Genomic DNA, 18,705 nt, shown 5'->3' with positions numbered 1-18,705 from the left:
CGAAGATATAAGGCCCGCTGCACCATGATATTTCGAGTCGTCAACCAACTGATTGAAATACCATCACTATCGCTACAGCCGGTTCACCTAGCAACCAAGGAACACACACAGAAGTTGCAGCAAGTAGCTTGCTCCACCAGAAGCTACCTGGACTCATTCTTCCCCGCTGGTATAGTCCTTTGGAACTCCATGCCACACGCCATGGTCGTGGCTGATTCTCTTGACTTCTTCAAGGAGAGAATCAGCAAATATAGCTTCCAAAAACCAACTTGTTTTTATCCAGCTTTTAACCTGTCTCACATGACTCCGATTTGAACAGTATATAGTCCATTTGTGTGATAATGCTCCAGAGGAGCCCGGCACAGTAAAGAAAGAAGAAGATTTACCAAATACTATCAAACCTTGAGGAAATGGTAAATCCCCCTTTTGAAATTATAGTTGATGACTCCAGCTGCACTCTCTTTACAATTCTTGAATCTAAATAACCAGCTGATTGCTTCTGAACTTAAGGAGATTTAATAGGTTCAATAGATTTGAAGAATGGCCATTGGTGTCTTTAAAGTATCTAGTTCTCTGATAGACAGGTTAAAAATAAACAAAAAAAGATATCTATGAATATAGGGAAGGTCATTTCCTTTTAATGGGATAAAATGAATTGTCCACCAAAGACTGTTCTTTATAACAATAAGTCATTTCTCATTTCAAACTTCAAGGACAAATATTTTTGAGACCTATGTATTTGGTGCTAAGTGGTACCATGTATTGCAGTATCATATCAAAAATCCTGTTTAACCTTTTTGGGAAATTATATTTGCATCTTTTTTCTCGCTTCAAGGACAGTAAGCATAAAGTTTTTGAGGTTATATCAGTTTATCAGCTATATTTGCATGTGTTGTAAGGTTTAAATATCAGTGTGCCTGAATTCATGTGACTCTGAACCATCTTCATGGTTTTAATGTGCTACATTTTGTTATTTTGTGTAGGTCTGTTTTGTAATCACTATGAGCAATATGTCAACTGTATTTGGTCTATATAATCATTGCAAGCTAGACATGTCTATCTGACAGGAGTCACCTGACCATGACCTTTTATAATGATCCAGTTATTAAAATTAGGTTTCAGTTTCAGTCCCTTAGTTGATATATCCATAGAAACATGTCTTTAGTTCATTTTAAGGATTATAAGATGGATGTTAGATTTTTATGCCTCACCTACGATAGTAGTAGGGGCATTGTGTTTTCTGGTCTGACTCCGTTCGTTCGTCTGTCCGTTTATTCGTCCGTCCGTCTGTCTGTCTGTCCCGCTTAAGGTTAAAGTTTTTGGTCAAGGTAGTTTTTGATGAAGTTGAAGTCAAATCAACTTGAAACTTAGTACACATGTTCCCTATGATATGATCTTTCTAATTTTAATGCCAAATTAGAGTTTTGACCCCAGTTTACGGTCCACTGAACATAGAAAATGATAGTGCGAGTGGGGCATCCATGTACTATGGACACATTCTACTTGTGATTAGGGCAATTCTATATATGGTGTATAGAATCAATTTAATTAAGATATAAATGGCTGTGCAATGAAAGTCATGTGACTTTGACCTTAGTTAATGATGCAGTAACCAAAGTTGTTTTCATGCTAACCTCATCATAGATACTAGGATTAAAATTTTGTACGACAGACACATCTTTCGTCTATAAAAGACTCATCAGTGACTCTCGAATCAAAAAGGTTAAAAAGGGTAAATAAAATACAAAGTTGAATAGCATTGAGGTCCCAATTTTCAGTTCCTTTAAATGAATGATCAACAACCTTTGATTGATAGAATCAGTGTAAGGTGTACATCAATTAAATGAGTCGTAGATCAAGTTATAGTTTTATTTTTTGGATTTAATTTTTTTTAAGAGAAATTTTTATATATTGATTTCACTGCTTTTCCTATTAAGATATTTTTTTCATATATATATATTGAAGGCTGATGTTGAAGAATTAGTAAGAGATTTTCACCCTACGATTGTGAGAGTACGAACGAATAAGGATGACAGAAGAAAAGTGTAGGTACTTAGTTTAATATATGATTTAGTTTTATTGAATAAGAAGAAAAGATGAAACTGCTGTGTAAAATATTATTTTGTGGACAACTCTCCACTATTTTATCTCGATGACTTGATGTGCCTGTATGAATTATCATAATCACTTATCATTTATTTATTTTATTTATTTTCAAACTTTTCAGAAATCTTCACCCTTGTAAATAATAGGTTGATACCCTGAAATTGTACTCATTTACCTTATATTGTTTTATACTGCGGCTGAGATTGCTGCCATTATAGTAATTAAAAAGTTGATACCAAATACACTTATTTTCCATCCCTATTGGAGCCCCTGATTGTAAAGAAATGTTTTGCTGATAAGGAGTATAAGCTGCACATAGATATTACAAAGAATTGCAACTATATTTTGAAATGCTTTTCCTGGAAATCGTATCAAATTTTTTAAGCTCGCTTTGCCCTATGGGCCACATGAGTCATTGCCATCACTTAACGTCCATCCTTGTCTTTGTCTGTTGTAGTAAACTTTAAAAAAAATCATCTCCTGTCAAAAAAAACCTCACACTGAAGGATCATTTGGGTATCTAGTATAAAATCCTATCTTTTTTGTCCTTGCCAAAAAAGCAACACTTCAACCATGGCTAAAAGAAGAACATAACAGTTTGATAAAAGTAATTGTCTTGTATCTTTAAAACCACATAAGAGAAAATCTTACTGGCATGCTCAGAAAGTCAAGATCTAACTCTCTTTCATTGCTAATGAAATTCTCAGGTGACTCCTAAAATGAGTTATTGCCCTTTATATGACAATTTGGACAAATTTTAGCATCTTGACCTGATATATTAAAAACTGTAATAGATTGATAGAAACTGTAAACAGCATAAATTATCATCAAGGTAAGATATAAAGATACGTCACATGACCAAAAATGTGAAAATGAATATCAAAATGGCATATTTTTGTCGTGAGTGATTCAGGTTGTTAAGAGCCAGTAGTCTTAAAAATGATTCTGCATTTCCACTGAAATGTCTGTTTTATTGATATACCATACAATGTTTAAGGGATTACTGAATCCTTTTTAGATGTATAAATTTTTCCAGTATGTGTATTATATCTCAAACATTAAAAAATAAGATTTTGATGCATGGTGTCGTCATGATGTCACATTTGGTTGGCTTTTGAGGATGATGTTTTTCAAATGGATGACAAATATGATTTCATTGTGCTCAGAAGTTAAAGGAGATGGTTTATGAATATATTATTGTAAAACCTTTGTCATTCTGATTTTGAAATAAGGTAAAAAAACAAAGGGAACCATTTTCTAGAACATTCCTACCAAGAAAAGAACCAAATTAGTAAGTAAAAAATAATCAATCACAATCTTAAAGACTCAGACAGAAAAAAATAAAGAAATTCTTATTTGAAATAATCAAATCACATATGACCAATTAGTAAACATGTATTCTGAAAATATTTTTTCTTTCAGGTTTGCTTTTGTTAAATTCAGACAGTTGTCCCATGCAGAAGATTGTGTTAGAACAATAAATGATACCTGTCACAGAGGAAGATTAATAAAAGTTCGTTTTGCTGGAGCATTATTTGATCAAGGTATTACACCAGGGCTTATGGATATTAAACTTAACTTATTACTCACAGTGCTAAATTGTGCTCAACAAACAAAATCCAGTACCTTGATTGGTTGATTTCTGAGTCTGTAAGATAATCTCTTTCAAAATGTTTATGACAGCAAGGGATGATCCCAGATACCAACAGTTTCCTTGCCATATCTAATGAACCCTTTAACCAATGCTTTTTCAAATTTTAATATGTTGTTACTGATTACAAAATGAAGTTCAAGTTTGATATTGACTGACTTCACTCTTGCCGTTCATATGTAATGGTCCAAGATGGATTGGAAACTGGCTTAAAATTATGTCGTTTCTATGCAATATCTTATAAATCCTTTAACCAATGCTTTTCAATTTTTAATATGTTGTTCCTGATTACAAAATGAAGTTCAAGTTCGATATTGACTAACCTCATTTTTATACGCCCGTCAATTTTTGACTGGACGTATTATGGTATACAAATGTCCGGTGTCCGTCCGTATGTCTGTCCATCTATCTGTCTGTCTGTCCGGCGTAAACATGTCGCACCGTAACTTGAGGATGACTTATCCAAATTTCATTAAACTTAACATAGTTGTTTCTTATGATGGTCAAACGATCTGTATACTTTTTGGTGAAAATGAGATTAAAACTTCTTGAGTTACGGGACTTTGTAACTAAAACAGGTGTGTGTTTTTTTTCACATGTCACGCCGTATCTCAAAAACAATTTATGATTATTGCTTAAAACTTTACACACTTCTTAGTTATATTAATCTTAAGATCTGTATACTTTTTGGTGATGATTCAAAATTTTATTTTAGAGATATGGAGTATTTTGTTAAAAAAGGGGGAGGGGTTTTTCACATGTCGCGCCGTATCTCAAAAACAATTTATGATTATTGCTTAAAACTTTACACACTTCTTAGTTATATTAACCTTAAGATCTGTATACTTTTTGGTGATGATTCAAAATTTTATTTTTGAGTTATTGAGTATTTTGTAAAAAAAGGGGGAGAGGTTTTTCACATGTCGCGCCATATCTCAAAAACAGTTTATGATTATTGCTTAAAACTTTACACACTTCTTAGTTATATTAATCTTAAGATCTGTATACTTTTTGGTGATGATTCAAAATTTTATTTTAGAGATATGGAGTATTTTGTTAAAAAAGGGGGAGGGGTTTTTCACATGTCGCGCCGTATCTCAAAAACAATTTATGATTATTGCTTAAAACTTTACACACTTCTTAGTTATATTAATCTTAAGATCTGTATACTTTTTGGTGATGATTCAAAATTTTATTTTAGAGATATGGAGTATTTTGTTAAAAAAGGGGGAGGGGTTTTTCACATGTCGCGCCGTATCTCAAAAACAATTTATGATTATTGCTTAAAACTTTACACACTTCTTAGTTATATTAACCTTAAGATCTGTATACTTTTTGGTGATGATTCAAAATTTTATTTTTGAGTTATTGAGTATTTTGTAAAAAAAGGGGGAGAGGTTTTTCACATATCGCGCCATATCTCAAAAACGATTTATGATTATTGCTTAAAATTTTACACACTTCTTAGTTATATTAATCTAAAGATCTGTATGCCTTTTGGTTTTGATTCAAAATTTTATTTTTGAGATATTGATTTTTGTCAAGCCTTCGACTTTTGTCGAAAAAGCGAGACATAGCGATCCTACATTCCGTCGGCGTCGTCGTTGTCGTCGGCGGCGTCCACAAATATTCACTCTGTGGTTAAAGTTTTTGAAATTTTAATAACTTTCTTAAACTATCCTGGATTTCTACCAAACTTGGACAGAAGCTTGTTTATGATCATAAGATAATATTCAAAAGTAAATTTTGTAAAAAAAAAAATCCATTTTTTCAGTATTTTAGTTATAAATGGACTTAGTTTTTCTGCCAGGAAACATTACATTCACTCTGTGGTTAAAGTTTTTGAAATTTTAATAACTTTCTTAAACTATCCTGGATTTGTACCAAACTTGGACAGAAGCTTGTTTATGATCATAAGATAATATTCAAAAGTAAATTTTGTTAAAAAAAAAATCCATTTTTTCCGTATTTTACTTATAAATGGACTTAGTTTTTCTGTCAGGAAACATTACATTCACTCTGTGGTTAAACTTTTTGAAATTTTAATAACTTTCTTAAACTATCCTGGATTTGTACCAAACTTGGACAGAAGCTTGTTTATGATTAAAAGCTAGTATCTAGAAGGAAATTTTGTTCCATTTTTTCCGTATTTTACTTATAAATGGACTTAGTTTTTCTTCCAGTTAACATTACATACAGTCTGCAGTTTAAGTTTTTAAAACATTTATTAGATTCATAAACTATCCTGGATTTTTACCAAACTTGGACAGAAGCTACTTACAATCAAAAGATAGTATAGAGAGGAATATTTTTATTAATTTTTTTCCTCATTTTTGTTGAGCCTGTGATTAACAGCAAAAAGTAGGCGAGACACTGGGTTCCGCGGAACCCTTACAAATTTTTTATTTTAAAAGGGGGGTTTTCACATGTCTTGCCGTATCTCAAAAACGATTTATGATTATTGCTTAAAATTTTACACACTTCTTAGTAATATTAATCTAAAGATCTGTATGCTTTTTGGTTTTGATTCAAAATTTTATTTTAGAGATATTGAGTTTTTTGTAAAAAAAAAGAGGGTTTTCGCATGTCACGCCGTATGTCAGAAACTATTTATGCTTATTGCATAAAAATTCACACACAAGACGACGGGCGTATCATGCGCTCATGGCGCAGTTGTTTATTGCCGTTCAGATGTAATAGTCCTAAATAGATTGGAAAGTTGCTTTTTGTTGTTTCAGTGCAATATATTATGAACCCTTCAACCAACGCTTTTCAAATTTTTTGTATATCGTTACTGATGACAAAATAGAGGTCAAATTCAATATTTATGATTTTCACTTCAAATATTCAGAAAGTAATGGTCTTTGATAAATAGGAAAATGGATGTTGTTATTAAAAACAAAATGGAGTTCAAGTTTGATAAAAAAAAAAAAATATAAAAACATCAAATACTCAGGTATCTTATTCAAGCCCTTTTCAACACTAGTAATGACATATAAATATTACAGCTGTTAATAATTGTTAGTTATATACATACAATATTACATACTTACAACTTTATATAGCATGTCAGAAATATCAATTTAGAAGCTTACCATTAAGATTATCAAACATAATCAATTAACAATAATATACTGTTTTTAAAATTTCATTAAACATTTAAAGAGAAGAAAGAAGATGGTGGTTGCCAAGTAAAAACATCAGCATCAAGTCTTACAACAGAGAATGACTCCTGCTATAATGAGTTAAAACCAGATGTACATGGACGTTACAGTCTGTGTTATCCTAGAGATAATGAACCACCTGGAACATCATCTCAGGTACCAGTATAATGTAATAAATAATGAGTTATAGCAGGTTCATATGGATGTTTTCCTAGAGATAATGAACCATCGAGAACATCATCTGAGGTACCAGTATAATGTAATAAATAATGAGTTATAGCAGGTTCATATGGATGTTTTCCTAGAGATAATGAATCATGGAGAACATCATCTGAGGTACCAGTATAATGTAATAAATAATGAGTAATAGCAGGTTCATATTGGTGTTATAACCTATGGTATCCTAGAGATAATGAACCACCTGTGTGAGTTTTTGATCACTCAGAAGTGCGATTGTGACCTTGTGACGCTATATTGTTGATAGCTACGCTGAAGTGCAATGGTGGTTACGCTGAAGTGTGATGAATTTATACATAAATCAGATTTTCAATTTGTTTCATGTTCACATCTCGATGTAGAAATCAATTTGTTTGTTAGAAGTAGCTTTTCGTTTTTTCTTTATGTAAAACATGGAGAGTTTAAACCATTTAATTTAAAACAGTCATTGAATTTCCAGTCCTCACTGACTGTAACTTTGTAGTGTACATTATACTTTGTAAATAGCTTAGATAAAAAAAGCAGCCGTTCATTCAACCTTTCAGAACTTGACGCTTCTATTTTTTTTTTTAAAGAAGTACAAATTGCAATGATTAAAAAAGAAGTGTGGTAATTGTTTGAAATGGAAATACTTCTTAGTCAGATCGAAACAAATTAAGCGAAAACTGTATACGGTTGATGTGATTAATAACAAGGAATAAGATACATCACCGGTGTACTGCAACTGGAGAAAATAATGCATGTTTTGTATTCATATACCAACTTATAAAAAATCAAGCAATCATAATAGTTGAACGTCTAAGTTTTAAACTAGCCATCATGTGTCTAATAGACCATCGCATATCAGTGACAGAACCATCGCACATCAGCGAAGGGCCATCGCACTTCGGCGCATACCATCACACTTCAGCGTGACCATCGCACTTCAGCATCCCCATCGCAACTCTGAGTCCTACATATTTATATATATATAATATGAATCATTTGTTAAGGGTCCAGAGTTTCTTAACAGTCCAGATTTAACACTATGACAAGAAGGGTTGATGTCATAAATTTCAATACAAATGAAAAATATAACACATTCTATTAAAGATTGATACATTTTGTGTATAAATTCTTTGCTCTATATCCAAGATTATTCAGGATTTATGGCCCTTCATTGCTATAACAAAGACACTAATAAATGTAATAAAAATCCAATAAACTGTCATTTTGTAGACTGTTGCTGAGAAGTTCAATAGGATTAATGACTTCAGAGAGGTTCATTTCACTCCAGGGTAAGTAACGGTAATTCATAGTATACCACTATCCATTTGTTAAAGACTGTTTGCTAAATTTTGGAATATCATATGTTAGATTAAATTACATTTTTATTAACATTGTTTTTCCCTTATCCTTGACAAACAATATGTTATATTAAATGAATTACATTTTTATTAACATTGTTTTTCTGATTAAGTAACATCTGTATTATCCTCAAAATGTCATGGGTTCTTTGCCCACTTATGGCAATGCTGATGCTTTCGTTGGAGTGACCTAAGTTGTATCAAGATCTCTTCACATTATCAGATTTATTAAAAACAAGGCTTAAGGTGGTACCAAACACCTTGACTAAAATTAAGCTGGCTCATTTAAATTTTATAAAATTTTGACAAAATAATTACTTTGACCCTTTGACAAAAAAAGTAAAAATTTCAAAAAACTTGAACCACACACTTTATCAGAAATATTTCATTGGATATATAGCAGTTTGACAAACACTAATTTTGATCATTGAGAAGAATATTTCCTTAACAGTAGAACGTGATTAAAATGTTCAGCTGATTTTTACAGAGTTAACTCCCTGTAGTGTTATGTACAACCTTAAAAGATACCCCAACTTAATGATATTGTTCTATTTGGATTCAAGGTCCACAGTTTTTATCTTTCAGTATATTTCTTGATTCAAAGCCTGTCACTAAGCTTAAGTTATCTAAGGATAGGGCACTGGACGTTAAGCAACCAACAATCAATCAATCAAAGGATAGGGTGTTAAAATTGGCAATAAGATTACAGGAAGACACTTTCAGATCATCCTAACTGTCCAATCTTTTAAAAACTATTAAGAATGAACAATTTGGTATATGAAAACTCTATTGATAATTTCATCAGATTGTTTGATCCAATTTAATAGAATAGAAAAACAAAGGATACGGGGTATCCATCCATGTCACAAAATCAGTTTGCCCAGCAAAAAGCACAAAAGGCAAAGGAACAGTGCTTTTATTACTGTTCCTCATCTTAAAGTCGCAGTAAGGCTTTCAACACAGAGCAAAAAAAACAAACTCTCACTTTAGTGCATGTTTAAGACAGCCCCTAACACCTGATTGAGCAGATTTTTTTGCAAAAATAGTTTGAATAGACTGTAAGATGTAATACCACCTATTTGAGCAACTCTTCCACCAAAACCATTAAACACATTGCTAATTTATAGGGATTGATAAAAATTTGAATGTGATAAATTAATGATCGTCATTTTTTGTAAACAATAAATTTTTTTTTTACCTATATTGTCACATATTCTTCAACAAAAGTAGAATATTTCAGATTCTAATCTAAATCACAAAAAGTCTACAAAAATTGTAGAGACTGTGAAAGATCTTGCGATACCACTAAATTCTCTACAATAAAACATTTGTGATTAAAGACAACCACTGACCTGGGACATGAAGAAAGTATATGAATATGGTAACCATTTTTATTGCCCTGCAACAAAATTGTCAGGGTCATATAGTTTCACATGTAATCTTATCCGTTATTCCGTCATTCCGTCGTTCCGTCATTCCGCAACGAATAGTTATACAGACTTTTTTTCTAAACACCTTTGCATATTGAGCTAATTTTTAAGCAGTTAAGCTGCTTTATGCGAGCACCCTAGATTTGTGTTCTACCCAATAAATGCTGAAATATGTGCCATTGTTATTATCTGGCTGGCTATTATGTTATTTATAACTTATTGAACACTTTTTTCATACTTTTAATTCTGGAATACAACAAATATGACCAGAAAAACCTTAAATGATCGTCAAACCACCCAAAAGTTTTGAAGTTGCACATAGGAAGTAGTGCTCAATAGAAATCCTTATGTAGTTTATTATCCCCTGTGCTTTTGGCCAAGATGTCAAAGAACAATTGCATGAATTATTTCATCGCCGAAAATCTCTAATTACAAGTCGTTTACAGTTGCCAAATGGCACAAAGCGCAGGAATATTGTATAACGGCTGTGACTAATATGACACGGAGTTGAAGTCTCAGTTGGCGGTAATTTTAACTTCGTCGACAAAACGTAAATCAAGGACGTTTTAAATTTGGTGATTTCTGATAATAATCATTTTGTTCAACCGCTAGCTTTATACCGAAAATCGCCAACATGTTATGTGTAAATCCGAGTAAATCGTATCTGACTGACAAAAACAACATTGAAAAACAATGGATGCCATAAACCGGAAATGAAGACAATTATAATACCGGATCTAATTCCGGGGGCGGATAAGGGTAATTCCGGGTTTGCCGATCAAATACAATAAAAATATAATAATTCCAGGCATGAGACAAAATACATCTATCATGATGAAATATAAACTCTAGAATTGAAAACCAAAGATATATTGAAAAGAAAGAAAAAGCAGGAAATATTTTATACAGAAACTCAAAATTACTTTTAGTTCACAAATTTTCATGTCAAAAACCAATAAAATGTGACAGTATTTTCCTTATCATTAATAAATATTGATATTACATGTAGATGTTTTTATTGTTTAAACATATTACTACAATTCCATGAGGTAATTTCTTCTCAATTTTGAAGGGCCTATAAAAATCTGGAAGTTTCTTACTTTATTTTCACAGAGGAACTAGCTAATATAATATATAGTGCAACTAGATATGATACACTTAAACAGTTTTGAATTTGAACTGTTTAATATAATGGTATAATTAGTAATAAATAATCAATTGTTGAGACAACACACCCACCCACAGTGATACCCTCAGCCTCCCTCAGCCTTCCTAATACAAAAAAAAAGATTATTTGAATTCATAAATTAATATACAAGACAATTACATTTATTATTAAACATGTAAAACGACAGTGACACTGACAATGAAACAAGCTAACTTAACACCAAAAGCACATTAAAGTATCTTACTGAGTTATGAACTATTTCAAGTAAAAGCAGGACCTGGAATTTAGGTTGTGGACCTTTCAGTTTGGAGTGTCAAAGGTCCTGGACTGTCCAGTACCAAATGTTAATTTTAACCCCTGCATTCACAGTAAAGCGATTTTGACGTGTATTGCAATTCCAAGTAGAATTTACTTTTGGACATTAAACGTTTCGAATGCGTATTAAACTAATTCAAATCAGTTAATAATGTAAATCGAATTCGAATTATGTGTGAACGCAGCATTGATATATCTAAGAAATGAAGAATATTAAAAAAAGATGGACAAAATATTTGTATTAAATTTGTTGCAATTTTTGTCTTGCCTTGACAGAGTCAAAAAGTGAGACATATATATATATATATAGGCATGCTGTTTTGGCGGAATCAACAATGTATTAGTTTGTGATTTTGTGATAAGGTCTGGTTTCTGGTAGGTCAATGACATTTTGTAAGTAGTTGTGTTAGCATAGGCACATCTCATTACCATAGAGAATATTTGGCCCCACCCCCTTAGTCATGGTCTATTGACTTTGAAACTTTGCATAGTTTACATGTATATGTTTGTGATTAGGTCAGTTTAGGGGGAACCACTAGTGGTAGGTCAATGATATTTGGTGTTCAGTTGTATAAACTTTTTCAGTTCTAATTTCCATTGAGATTATTTGGCCCCGCCCCCTGAATCATGCTCTTTTTACTTGGAAACTTATGTTACTTTGAAATTTCATTTATTAGTTTTCGATTAGGTTAGTATTAGGGAAACCAATAGTGGTAGGTCAATGATAATTGGCATGTAGGTGTAGAAGCATTAGTACATCTCATTTCCATAGAGGATATTTGGTCCTCACCCCTCAGTCATATGCATGATCTATTGACTTTGAAACTTTTACTTAGTTTACATGAATGAGTTTGTGATTATTATGATTATGTCAGTTTAAAATTACCAGTAATCTTAAGTCAAAGCTATTTGGTATGCGAACATATTGGTATTCAAAAGTTTCATTTCCATGGGTATTATATAACCCCACCCCCTCATTATGGTTCATTGACTTAGAAATTGAATTTGTGTTAAGGTTTGTTTAAAGGGAACGACTTATGAAAAGTCAATGGTATTTGGTTTGCAGTTGAACAAGCATTGGCACCTTTCATTTCCATAGAGATTGTTTAGCCTTGTACCTTCAGTCATGGTTCATTGACTTTTAATATCACTTACATGTTAAAGTATTACTATTTTAAGTGTAACATTTGCATTATCAAAATAACAAATAGGCAAAACATTACGTTGTGTTAATAGCTTATTATAGATTAGACATGTGTAATTATTTTAAAAATAAGGAGATGTGGTATGATTGCCAATGAGACAACTATCCACCAAAATTCAAATGAAGTGGATGTAAGCAATTACAGGCAACCGTACAGCCTTCAAAAATATATGTTGCATCATTGCTAGGCCATTATAACAACATCAGCATTTCTTGTAATACTAGTATACAAGAAAATTACACCATTTCAGATAGTTTCAGGTATGATTTGATAATTGTGCATAGTGGCACCAGCTGATCCAACTAAAAGCACTAATATGGCATATTCAAACTCTAGTACATAGTGGAATTAAACCATACACCACTGTTGGACGCCATAATTGAAATTATTATTCTGAAAAGAATATTCCTCCATGCAGCCTGCAACAATTAGCAAAACCTATACTGCATAGTAAGATATAAACGACCACGAAATGACAAATGTAAAACAATAAAACTAAAGCAGCCTGATTTATGTACAAAACAATTATGAAAAATAAATATGATATACAGCAACAATCAACAATCACCAAATTACTGGGTCCTCACTATGGACAGGTACATACAGAATGTGGCAGGTTAAACATGTTAGCTGGCACAAAACTCTCCCCTAACATGCGACAGTGTATGTGCATAATCTCAGACATTAAATCTTTAAAAAATAAATTGGAAATAACTTTTGAAAGTGGTAGGATTGGATAGCAGAAACATTACAGTACAAACATTATTTGATACTTGAGAAATAGCTGAGATATATAGATTCTACCACTGCATCGAGTGTGATACGATATTTATCCACTCGAGACAGTTAAATTTTCAAATTTAAAACGCGAGGCTCGCCGAGCGTTTTAGATATTTAAAATTTAACTGTCGAGAGTGGATAAATATCGTATTACACGAGATTTGGTGGTGGAATCTGTTTCTCTAATGATTTTCAAACAATATGCAGGCAAACTTATTCCGTCTTTTCGAATGATCTGTAAAAAGATGTGTTCTTTCTATGTGACGTCATCAGGCATGGTCGCCTTTTTTCATGCCGTCACAATAGGAAATTCAGAGGAAAGCAAGTAAATTCGACGTCATAATCGGATTTTAACCAATGAAGAACTGAGATCAAACGAACCACACGTTGATTAAATTTTTTTTATACAATGGGTGCAGAAAGGGATAAATTGACGAAGAATTAGAGAAAAATATTTTCATCCATTCTTCCACTATATTCATCTTAACTTCTGCCAAGTTTACCTTTGATTTTTTTAATTAACTGCCTATAGCGCCTTTGGTGCTTTGATTAATATGTGTGATGAGTTAGAAATTGAGTTTACGTCTGGTTCTGCTCCACTGATTTGTGCTGAAATTACAGGTTTTGGACTTTGAAAATTTCGTTAATAACAGTTATACAGACATTCATTCTCAAATTTCCACTCCTTAACATGGCTTTTTTTGCGAGAGATGGAATTCGTGTCATTCCGACACATCAAGTTTGCCAAAATTTTCAAGTCATTTAACCTTTATTTCAAATTCGAATTTTAATATGAATTTAGAGAGTTATGCACTACAACACTATATAAATTAGAGACACCAATAGTTGAAAGGTGTTCCAATGGAAGATACAACTCAAAGTAAAACCAAACAAGGAAGGAGACTAGATGCATCAATAGGATAATCATCGCCTGCTTTGCAAGAAATGCCCCTGTTTGATTCCATACCCATAATTGGTTAAATCACAATTCAGACAACTATTCTGGTAGGCTAGATATGTACAATTACATGTCACAAGTGTTTTGAGATCGAGATACATTATATCAATCAACCATTTCTTAATGGTGATTGAAAAAAAATGTTGTACTTCAGATTTACTTTTTTTTTGAGCAGTAAAACAGGATAGTAGTTCAAATTCTTTAATGGTTTTCAGTAGAATAGTTCCATGTTTTTACTATCCCTGAAGAATTTAGTAAATTAAAGTGAGAATACAGTACAGAAGTAACAAAATATGATAAAAGTTTAAAGTCTTAAGGTAATAGTGGTTAGCTGTATTTTTATAATTCAACAACTCACCAGGGGTTTTCAGTATTATCAAGTAACTGTTTCTCTCATGTCAGGGATTATCTTATAACTACTGTAATAGTTCTCTATCATTTCAGTATGATCTTTGTGAGGTTTATATCTAAGAGAGGAGCAGTGGAAGCATTTGAAAAGTTTTATAAAGAGCTGGATATGAGAGTAGCTTATCATAGGAAAAAACAGGTCGATGCAGCAAAACAATGGAACAAGGGATCATTACAGAGTAAATCCTTTAAGGAAAATAGTACAGAATATTCAAACAAATGGCCATCACATACCCATAATTTGATGCATCAAAATACCACAGAACATTCAAACAAGCAATCTTCGCATTCAGAAACATGTACTTCAGAATATTCAAACAATTGTTCATCACATGGTAGACCTCCTTATACAGTCACTACAAAACCTAAAACAATGAGCATGTTATACAGTCATTCTACTGATCTAGAGGATACAGATAATGAGACACCATCTCATCATGAACAAACTAGTCATGGAGCATGTGCAAGTTGGGGGAAAGAACAAGAGACAGAATATCAGAAATGGTCAATGCCAGGTGAAAATTCAGATGATAGAGAGTCATGTGATGAGAAAAATAAAAAATATTTCTGTAAGTCAAATATGATAAAGTTTATATCATAATTTTACTTTTATCCTTGGTTAAAAACAATGAAAACAGACACTTAATAAATTTCATGCCTTTTCTGAATTTACTTTCATCAGGAAAGCTGAATATTAAAAAGCTAAGTATGTATAAGAACCGAAACAGTTGAAGAGCAATATGACCAAAAAGGACCTAAAAATAAATTCCAAATCAATCTAAGGTCAACTTTGTCTTAGGAAGTTGAAACCTTAGTTTCTAAACAATTTTTAAATTTGTTAACGAACAATATAAGAAAGATTTGCTATAAATCATGTCAGTACCAAAGTATGATTTAGAAAGTTTTAATCTAAATAATAAATAAGAAAAGAGAAGGAAGTGAAAATCAGTTTTTGGTATGATGCTGATGTTAAAGCTATTGATTATGAATCAAACAAAATAATGTTTTAAGTAAAAGGAGGCAAAAGATACCAAAGGGACATTCAAACTCATAATTCGAAAATAAACTGAAAACACCAAGGCAAAGAAAAAAAATAAACCAAACAGACAAACAACAGTACACAATACACACCATAGAAAACTAAAGACTGAGCAACACGAACCCCACCAGAAACAGGGGGTGATCTCAGGTGCTCCGGAAGGGTAAGCATCAATTAGAGAGCAACCCAACTGCACAAATGAATCAATATTAAATTGCTACCTTTCAGTCTACTGATGAACAAGTCCTCATAGGTTCTTCAAGCCAAGTATTTGTCTCTGTGTTCTCTAGAGCAATTATTACAGAATCCATTCCAATTAAAAAAAATGTACTTATTATTGCAAATTTTAAAATATATTCTAGTTCTTGATTATTATTATAGATAGAGAAAAACTGTAACAGCAATTATGTTCAGCAAAGTGAGATCTACAAATAAGTCAACATGACCAAAATTGTCAATTGACCCCTTAAGGAGTTATTGCCCTTTATAGTCAATTTTTAACAATTTTTCTTAATTTTTTATAATCTTTTACAAAAATCTTCTCTGAAGAAACTGCCGAGACAAATTTAACCAAACTTGGCCACAATCATCATTAGGGTATCTAGTTAAAAAAATGTGTCCGATGACCCCGCCTGCCAACCAACCTGGCCAACATGGCTAAAAATATAACATAGGGGTAAAATGCAGTTTTTGGCTTATATCTCTGAAACTAAAGCAAAATGAGCGACACAGGCTCCTTGGAGCCTTTAGTTTATATTGATTTATGTGTGTCTTGATATATCCAAGGTGTGCCTACATTGAACAAAGATAATCTGTCAACTGATGGTTCTTATAAATCAGACCAGGATAGCTGTACAACTGAGGCAATAAACTACTCCTATCTCAAGCAGGTAAGCTGTTTCTATTTATTTGTTGTTGTCACATTGGTACTTTATTTGGAAATGTTATAGTATTAAACACATAGAGGTTATTGATGTGTTATCTGTGGCGATTAACTCAAAAACTGAATATGAAAAAAAGAAGATGTATAATTGCCAATGAGACAACTCTCAATTACACACCAAATGACATAGAAATTAACAGCTATAGGTCACAGTAGGGCCTTCAACAATGAGCAAAAACCATACGGCATATTCAGCTATAAAAGGCGCTGAAATAACAATTATAAAACAATTCAAATGAGAAAACTAAAGGCCTGATTAATGTAAAAAAACAACGAACAAAATACAAATATGATATACAGCAAAAAACAAGAACCACTGAATTACAGGCATTAATGTATTTAAAGACTGGCTGACTTAGGCTAATAGTTATTTCACTTCTGAATTACTTCACCAGTTATATCTAAGTAGTGCAGATGTCTTAAGTGCAAGGTTAATTAGTTTTGTGATGTACAACCCCATTAAATAAATATTTTCCCATTTTTCTCCCTTTACAGGCTAATTATTACTTTCATTTCTGTGCAGTTGTCTATCAAAAAAGTGGAAATGAATTGTTATATGGATGATGACTATGGGGTCTTATTTTTATGAGGGTGTTCATCAGTCAATAGCTGAAGTCAAATTTTGAAGAGGAATGACATTGCTAGTGTATTGAAAAGTTTCCTTGCATATGTTAATTGTTACACATGACTTTGTTATTCGGTTAGATTATAAATTGAACCTAAATATGTTGAAGGTCAATAATGAATATTACAGGTGATAAATGAATTATAAAGTTGTCTATGTAAAAACTTGCTCTTTATGGTGTATAGGTCTATTTGATACTTTTCAATACAATATAGTTCTTGAAAAAGTAGTTTTTGTCTCGCCTAAATCGCAGTATGCGAGACATAGGTATTACTATCCGGCGGCAGCGTAAACTATTTGTATAAAGCTTTATATTTCAGAAGGTAGAAGACCTGGATGCTTCATATCTTGTATGCAGATACCTTATGTTACGAAGTTTCCGTCAGTTATATGTCCATTGTCCTTGACCTCATTTTCATGGTTCAGCGATTGCTTGAAAAATATTTGAGCTTTTTTGTCATGTGAATTTCTCACTTATTATGAGTAATAGGATAAATATATTTGGTATATGGGTTCCTTGCAACGTCTACATGTCTGTCAGACAGAGTTCATTTGACCCTGACCTCATTTAATGGATCAGTTATCAAGGTTAAAGTTACGTGATTAGGTTCGTTTTCAAATACTATATGCAGTAAGTCAACTATATTTGGTGTATGTAATGATTGTAATGGGTACATGTCAGTCTGACAGGTTTTTTCATTGAACTCATTTTCATGGTTCATTGGTCAATGATAAGTTTTTGTGTTTTGGTCTGTTTGTCAAGTACTATAAGCAATAGGTCTACTATATTTGGTGTATGGAAAGATTGTAAGGTGTCTGGCAGGAATCATCTGACCTTGACCTCATTTTCATGGTTCATTGGTCATTGTTAAGTTTTTGTGTTTTTGTCTGTTTTTCAAGTACTTTAAGCAATAGGTCAACTATATTTGGTGTACGGAATGATTGTAAGGTGTACATGTCTGTCTTGAAGGTATCATCTTACCTCATTTTTATGGTTCAATGGTCAATGTTAAGTTTTTATACGACCGCAAAAAATTTTGCGGTCGTATATTGGTATCACGTCTTCGTCATCGTCGTCCTCAGCGTCGTCTGAAGACATTTGGTTTTTGGACAATAACTTTAGTAAATGTAAATAGAAATCTAATAAATTTAAACACAAGGTTTATAACCACAAAAGGAAGGTTGGGATTAATTTTGGGGGTTATAGTCCTAACAGTTTAGGAATTAGGGGCCAAAAGGGGGCCCAAATAAGCATTTTTGTAGTTTCCAGACAATAACTTGTGGAACGGTGTATTGATCTCTGAAATTATACCACAAGTTTCCATACCACAAAGGGATGATTAGGATTGGC

General features: G+C 32.3%; 2 protein-coding genes and 1 long non-coding RNA gene across 3 annotated transcripts in view; 2 read left to right on the top strand and 1 right to left on the bottom strand.

The window, feature by feature from the left end:
* Positions 1–18,705, bottom strand: part of LOC127726384 (uncharacterized) — a 205,871-nt gene that overhangs the window by 150,112 nt on the left and 37,054 nt on the right. The window lies entirely within an intron of this gene.
* Positions 1,971–15,348, top strand: LOC127726467 (uncharacterized). The gene is made up of 5 exons (XM_052233844.1): positions 1,971–2,045; positions 3,529–3,650; positions 6,923–7,077; positions 8,356–8,414; positions 14,784–15,348. Exon 5 carries the CDS (start codon positions 14,785–14,787, stop codon positions 15,346–15,348), a length of 564 nt encoding a protein of 187 aa, XP_052089804.1. The 5' UTR covers positions 1,971–2,045; positions 3,529–3,650; positions 6,923–7,077; positions 8,356–8,414; position 14,784.
* On the top strand, positions 4,177–4,940 carry LOC127726421 (uncharacterized). Its single transcript, XR_007993533.1, has 2 exons — positions 4,177–4,506; positions 4,669–4,940. It is a non-coding gene; the product is annotated as an uncharacterized LOC127726421 (long non-coding RNA).

This window comes from Mytilus californianus, unplaced genomic scaffold (genome assembly GCF_021869535.1).
Source record: "Mytilus californianus isolate M0D057914Y unplaced genomic scaffold, xbMytCali1.0.p SCAF_17, whole genome shotgun sequence".
Classification (NCBI taxonomy): Eukaryota; Metazoa; Mollusca; class Bivalvia; order Mytilida; family Mytilidae; genus Mytilus; species Mytilus californianus.
This window is presented reverse-complemented; position numbering and strand designations above follow the sequence as displayed.

Bases quoted from the DNA above. Each gene is read 5' to 3' on its own strand.
- LOC127726467 (XM_052233844.1), top strand. From the start codon at position 14,785: ATGATCTTTGTGAGGTTTATATCTAAGAGAGGAGCAGTGGAAGCATTT.